Source organism: Camelina sativa, chromosome 1 (genome assembly GCF_000633955.1).
Source record: "Camelina sativa cultivar DH55 chromosome 1, Cs, whole genome shotgun sequence".
NCBI lineage: Eukaryota > Viridiplantae > Streptophyta > Magnoliopsida > Brassicales > Brassicaceae > Camelina > Camelina sativa.
In genome coordinates, this window is record NC_025685.1 from 16,372,896 (window position 1) to 16,379,911 (window position 7,016).

Genomic DNA, 7,016 nt, shown 5'->3' on the forward strand with positions numbered 1-7,016 from the left:
TTACCTAGCCACTCGGGGTATTTGACTTCTACAATGGATTCGGCGCCGAGGAGTTTGTCAACTTTGGTGTTTACTGCTTGCGACCTTTTGGGGCCTAGCTTGCGTCGTTTCTGTTTGACTGGCNGATGTTGGCTCGACACCTTCCAAAGGTAGTTCTATTAAGAAGTCGGCCAATACTTGAGACCTGGCGACTGGGGCTGCGGAACTCGATATCGTACTCGGTGAGCTTGATTGCCCATTTTGTTAGTCATCCGGATTGGTTCGGACTGTAACGGCTGGTTATATAGGACGGCGATAGTGTGTGACTAGAAATAGGGTCAGAGCTTCCGTGCCGAGGTGATGATTGCCAGGGCAACCTTTTCGACTATAGGGTAACGGGTCTCGGCGTCGTCGAGGGACTTGCTTACATAGAAAATAGGTTGTTGCTCTCCACGGTCGTCTTTGACGAGCACCCCACTGACCGCTGATGCGGAAAGCACGATGTAAAGGAACAGAACTTCGCCGAGCTCTGGTTTTGCAAGCACCGTGGGTGTTGACAAATAATTTTAGGGTTTACCGAACCCGTCGTGGCAGGCCTCATTCCACTCGAATTTCCCTTTGGTTTTGAGGAGCTGGTAGAACGGCAAGCATTTATCCGTCGACCTGGATATAAAGCGATTTAGGGCGACGATCCGTCCGGTTAGCCGCTGAACCTTTCTGGCACTTTTTGGCGAAAGTAGCTCAATGCCTCACCGAGTTACTAGGTATCCCAAGAATTCCCCTGATTTGACTGCGAAGGTGCATTTGGTTAGGTTTAACTTCATTCCGTACTTATTCGGAGTGTTGAAGCATTGCCTGAGATGGGTGATATGATCGTTGGCACGCTGTGACTTGACGAGCATGTCGTCTATGTATACCTCCATGATTCTGCCGAGCTGCTCAGCGAACATTTTATTAACTAACTGCAGCTAAGTTGCTCCCGCATTCTTTAAACCGAAGGGCATGACCTTGTAACAATACGTTCCCCTATCGGTGATGAATGATGTCTTTTCCTGGTCGTTTTTATGCATCAGGATTTGGTTATATCCTGAGAAGGCGTCCATAAAGGTCAGAAGTTTATTTCCTACGGTTGCTTCGACAAGCTGGTCGATCCGTGGTAACGGGAAGCTGTCCTTCGGGCAGGCCTTGTTTAGGTCAGTAAAATCCACACAGACTCGCCATTTTCTGTTCTTCTTTTTGACGACTACCGGATTACCTAGCCACTCGGGGTATTTGACTTCTACAATGGATTCGGCGCCGAGGAGTTTGTCAACTTTGGTGTTTACTGCTTGCGACCTTTTGGGGCCTAGCTTGCGTCGTTTCTGTTTGACTGGCTTGTGTGTTGGATCGGCGTTGAGCTCGTGAGTTGTAACGGTCGGATCGATTCCTTTCATATCGGCTACTGTCCATGCGAATGTCGAGATGTTTGTTTTGAGAAAAAGGATCAGCTCGTTGCACATGGTCGGAGTTATTTCCGTGCCTATGTTGCGGCGACGCCCTGTTGGATCAAAGTCGGCTTTCCGTCGGTTGGCGATGAGCTGTCGTTGCCGACCTGCTGCTTTGATTGCCATAACTTCTTTGTTGTGCGCATCTTGTGTTCGATCAGGAAGCAGGTCCTCACGCTCTATTGGTTGCCGCGCAACGTGTATACACCCTTCGAGGTTAGAAATTTGACGCACTGATGGTATGTCGACGGGACTGGCCTCATCTTGTGAAGCCAAGGGGTTCCGAGGATGACATTATAAATAGTTGGCTTGTCGATGACGACGAATCGGGAATACCTCGCCATGACCCCGATGAAGATTGGCAGGTCGATGGTGCCGATAGACATGATATGATCTCCATCGAAACCGGTTAAGGAGTGGCATTCGGGCTTGATATCACCTTCGCCGATCTCCATTTGTGCCACGACGTTCCTGAAGATCTCGTTGACCGAACTCCCGGTGTTGATCAGGATTCTCGTAACTTCGCTTTCACCGATAAGAAGTTCGACGACCAGGGGGTCGCTATGTGGGAGATCTAAACCCTCCAGATCGCTGTCGTTGAAGGCTATCGATGTATTTTCGGAACCGATCTTTAATGGCCAAGATTTTTTCATTTCGGCTTTCTTGGTATAGTCTCTTATTGACCTGACCGAGTCGTTGCACCCTGCTAGCCCGCCCATGATCATATTTATCCGTCTTATTACTGGGGGACGGTGGTCGGGCTAATGATCTGGACCTGGCCGTTTTTCGTGATTGACGTCATCTGGGATTTCTATCTCGTCCTCACTTTGGTCAGCGAGTGTCTTTGAGTCTTTTATAAACATGCGGGCGATATTCTCAGCTCGTTTGGTATCGCTCTTTCCGGGTCGGGGTGTCTTGCTTCTGTCAGACTCGACTATTATTGCTCCCTTTTTGTATCGCTCCATCAGGATCGTTTGGAGGTAACGACACTCCTCAGTTGAGTGTGTGATACTTTCATGGAAACTGCAGTATTGAGTTGCGCTATTCTCACCTTCCTTCCTGATGTACTTATTTTCACCGATCTCAAAGGTTCGATGAGTTCGGTCTGGGTTTCGGGAGAAATGCTGGCGTGGCTCAACGTGCTCGACCTTTGGAACTGTGACTGTTGGTGGCTTGGCCACGACGCTTGTTTCTGCGGTGTGCTTCTTAGCGTTGACCACCTTTTCTTCTTCGACTTCTATGTGTTTCGCGGCTCGTAGTTGCGCATCGGCTATGGTTTCTACATGAGTTAACGACAGCTCCTCTTTAAACCGAGATTCGTACCACAACGCGTTTTTGAGTGCAACGATAGCTGCAGCTTCCAGAATTGAAACGTTAACGACGACCTCTTTAAAGCGACTGATGAAGGATCGAAGTGATTCGTTTCGCCCTTGAGTTAGTGTGTACAGATCGGCATGGTAGTTCTTGTTTTCCATTAGAACGGAGAACTACTTTAAAAATTCGGTTACCAGATCCTTGACACTATCAATCGATCCGGACGGAAGTCGCGAAAACCAACTCAAAGCTGCTCCAGTCAAGTGTTCGGCGAAGACTTGGCATGCTCCAGCATCGTATTCTGCCGGGCTGAACTGCAAGGGACCGAGAGCTACCCCGAAAGTGAGCAAAAAGTCTCGTGGGTCTGTCGTCCCGTCGTAGGTACCCAGCCTTGGCTTGACCGCCCGTTTCACCGGTGTGGTTACGAGTCTTCTAGAGAATGGGGTTCGTTGAGTTGTTTCGAACATGAGATCTACCTGTGACGCTCTACTCGTTGCTTTATGAAATATCGCTTCCATTTCTTGCATCTTCTCCCTAATTTGCTTCAGCTCGACATCTTTAGCGTTGTCGCTCTGCTCATCGATGCGCGAGTTGGGATCGCGCTCGAGCCCGCTTGTTCTCGCATCTTGCCTTGGCATCATTCCTGCTGAGAAGAAATTCGTTGAACCTTGTTGGATGGTCTGGAGATGGTTGATTTCTTCATGGGATCTGACCTGTGCTGTGGTTAGTGCATCCAATCGAGTATTGGTTCGTTGTTCCTGCTGGTCGAGGCGTGCTAGAATCCCGCGGAATAGCTCATCTATGTTGGAGATGGGCTGGCTGTTGAGCAGGGTGAGTTGCGCTGGGTTCCAAGTCGGCTCTGTGGTCGTCGGGCTCGCTAGGTTGCTTGCGATGACGAACATTCCTAGACTCTCTGCTGTGGTAACCTTTCTTGGAGCGTCCGGGGTTGGAAGGACTGCTTGTTCCACTTGATCCGCTGTCGGGGTTGTGTTTCCCCCTGACGATCCGGCGTCCTTGCTGCCTTTTTTGGTGGTTACGGTCATCTCGTGTAGCTATTGTAGGTCCGTTCTTCAAACTTTCAGAGAGAATTTCGACTTGGCTCCTCTCTTCCTGGCGCGCCAAATTGTTGATGTCCGTATCGGTCCAATTAGAGTGTTTTAGTTCGGTATTTAGGGGGTCGAAGTTCTCTTTTATGTATGAAAAAGTCAGGCTACAATTGGTAAAGACAAGCTACAAAATGACGAAACGGAAACAATTGACGAACTGCGATCTCGTCAAGTCGATACTGCGAGAACCTGTTCTCTTGTACGAATTTCCTCCCCGTTTTTCGTGTCCCCTCGCCGTATGCTGTACATTCAAAATAGATTATTGTGTCGGTTCGTCATCCGAAAAGACCAAAATACCCTGCTCGGCCTATTAATTCTTTTGGGCCTTTTCTGGGCTGAGTCTATTGTTGGGATGAAATCCACCCCTAACAGATAGCTTGCTAGGAAAGCAATCAGAGATTCTCTACTCACTCTAGCCAGCAGATTTACACTAAAGCTACCCACAACTAAGTTTCCATTCATTATGTTCTCAATGTTTAGATGTTGTGATCCATTTCCTTCAATCAAGATATTCAGAGAATGGGTTTACTTACAACCAGTTACAAATCAGAATAGTGATATGCTGTAGCGATTGACAAAGAAGGTATATATGATGCAAATAGGTATATTCATACATTACTGAAACTATTATAAGAATAGTCACACTGACACTTGTAGAGGAACCTGTCAAAATCTTACACGAATTTGATCGTAGCAAGCTTGCTATCTTGTTCTTGTCTCTACGATGATGATTTGGTTTTCTACCTCAAATCCCGAGCATTCCAGACCATGAGAGAATCGCTCTTTCTGAGAGCATAAGGGTTTAAACCGCTCAGAGCTTTACCCATCAGTGCCATGGCTGCAATACTTGGAAAATGCTTCTTCTCAACCTCCTTTTGGTTCTCTGGCTCAAAGCTAGCTTCTTGCCCTCCTGGTTGATCTGTCAATGTAGCTTTCTTCTTGCACCATCTCTGGATCCATGGATGCAGAAGCGTAATATCTTCTTCTCCTCCTCCCTGGTTAAGATTCTTGATTTGTGAAGTTACAGGTTCTTGATTTCTTGGTTGGAGATTATTGATTCCAGATTTCATGATCTCTAGGAATAGGTTGTTGTTCCCTTTTTGGCCTGGTGATGCTTCTTTAACCTTCATCATGCTCTTGGTTTCATCATGTCCGCTAGAATCCGAAGCGTTTGTCTTCAGACGCTTGACCCATCTACTGTTTGGTTCCGCTTCTGCTTCCAATCTCACACGTTTGCACTCTCTGAACAGGAAATGTTCTGCATTCATACTTTGAGTAGCCGAGTTGCTTGTCTCTCCCTGATACCCTTCTACTGAATTCTCTCTATCGAGAACCAGAGGTGGTTCTTCATTCATGTCAGGTATTTCATTCCTTGGAATGCCTGAATCGCCTTTTCTTACCTTAGTTGATGAAGAAATGGAGCCTGTCATGACGAAAGAGAATCAGACAAAGTATGAAAAAGATACAGAGAGCAAGTAGGTTGGTTCCTTAAGGTGGCACTATACCTGAAAGATGTATCGTCTGAAGCTTATCCATCTCTAAGATATCAGTCTCGGCTGATGATTCATTATTTCTTGGCCCATCTTCTTCTTCAGTATTCTTTGAGCTTTCAAGAGATTCAAGCCTTGGTCCTCCTTTATTATGGCAGTGGTCAAGATTAGGAAACAGATCAAGGTACCCACCAACCATCTTCCCTTTCAGTTTCATGGAAACCGTCGAGCCCTTGAATAGCTGATGACCATCCTCTTCTGGCAAGTTAACCGAGTCAACTGTTGCGTAAATCCTCACCGGTCTTATCAACTCCAGCAAGTTTTGTGTAGTCTTTTCTTGAATTGGGAAGTCAGGACAGTATTTCTCTCCTTGTGAATACATCCAAGGCATTCTATTAGCCATAGCTTTCGAGCTCGAACCCACATCGTCGTAGAAAGACTGTTTCGTTGAAGCTTGAAGCTTTGCTTTATTGCTTTCTTTCTTATGAGAAACCTTAAACATAGGAAACGGCAATAACTCGACTCCATGATTCTCTTTAACATTACCATCTTCAGGCCTAATCAACACCTTAGAACACTTGGAATCAACACCATTACTGTGATTCACTTCATTACCCATCTGAGTCCAACGACCTAACCAAGCTGATTCATATGGCTGCACTGAGGAAGTCTTACTGATTCCTTTGTTACCTTTACCCAAAACCATAACCTGTTCAGACATTGTACCTACAGATCTTCTCCAGTAGAAGAGGCCTGAATCAAATCACCTGAGAAGTAAAAAATCATTTATTTCAACCATAATTATTAATCCAAAAACAAACAAAAACACTAAACTTGAGCATCATCAAGCTTATAGATTCCACTCTAAGATCTACATTTCTATTCAAAAATTCATCAAGCAAGTGGATTATTTACTGTCATCTCAACATTAATCTCATCAAAATTTCACAAAAATCTCAAAATTGAAATAAACAAGAAAATTGAACCTACACTTCATCAAACAAAGGTGAGAATCACATATTATACTTACAGTTAAACCGATGCAATTTGATGAACAACTTTATCATCAGACACACAAAAAAAAGTAATGAAAATAAGAGAGAACTTGTGATGGAGATTATTATTACCAGAGACGTATACGTGGAGGTACACTGTCCAAATAACGAAAGTTCAATTTTTTTTTCTTGTATTCTCCGAAGAGATCAAAAAGAAAAAAAAGTCCTAACAAAAACTTATTGGCAGTATCATTCTTCTTGATGAAAAAAAAAAAAAAAACCTTTAGAAGATAATCAGACAGAAGAGATGGGCTTTTGTCGGAAAGAGCAGAAGATATGTAAATCTCTCTCTCACACACAATCTTCTATTTGTACTACACAAAGAAGAAGGTGTTAAAAAGAAACCTCGTATTTTGTATTGCATTGACGAATGACAATTATTTTGGAATTTTTTATTTTAAGTTTAAAAGTTATTTTAGTTGAGAAATGACGTGTTCATTCCTCTACCATGTCTAATGCAAATGGGCAACAATAATATCACAACAATAACTGTACATATATCTAGATATTATTTTCTTTGTTATGTGTGTGTCGTCAGGTTGTAAATATCTTCTTTGTCCATAAAGTTTAAGAGATATCTTACTTTAA

General features: G+C 44.5%; 2 protein-coding genes across 3 annotated transcripts; both read right to left on the reverse strand.

Moving 5' to 3' along the window:
- Positions 1,643-2,182, reverse strand: LOC104708784. The gene has a single exon (XM_010425411.1). It carries the CDS (start codon positions 2,180-2,182, stop codon positions 1,643-1,645), a length of 540 nt encoding a protein of 179 aa, XP_010423713.1.
- On the reverse strand, positions 4,345-6,786 carry LOC104792374 (F-box protein At2g16365). Of its 2 annotated transcripts, none has more exons than XM_010518510.2 (3): positions 6,501-6,786; positions 5,389-6,140; positions 4,345-5,306 (listed from the first exon to the last, which is right to left on the reverse strand). In XM_010518510.2, exons 2-3 carry the CDS (start codon positions 6,092-6,094, stop codon positions 4,624-4,626), a joined length of 1,389 nt encoding a protein of 462 aa, XP_010516812.1. In that variant the 5' UTR covers positions 6,095-6,140; positions 6,501-6,786; the 3' UTR covers positions 4,345-4,623. The 2 variants fall into 2 exon arrangements, with proteins under 2 accessions (XP_010516812.1, XP_010516818.1); XM_010518516.2 differs by having other exon boundaries at positions 6,404-6,501.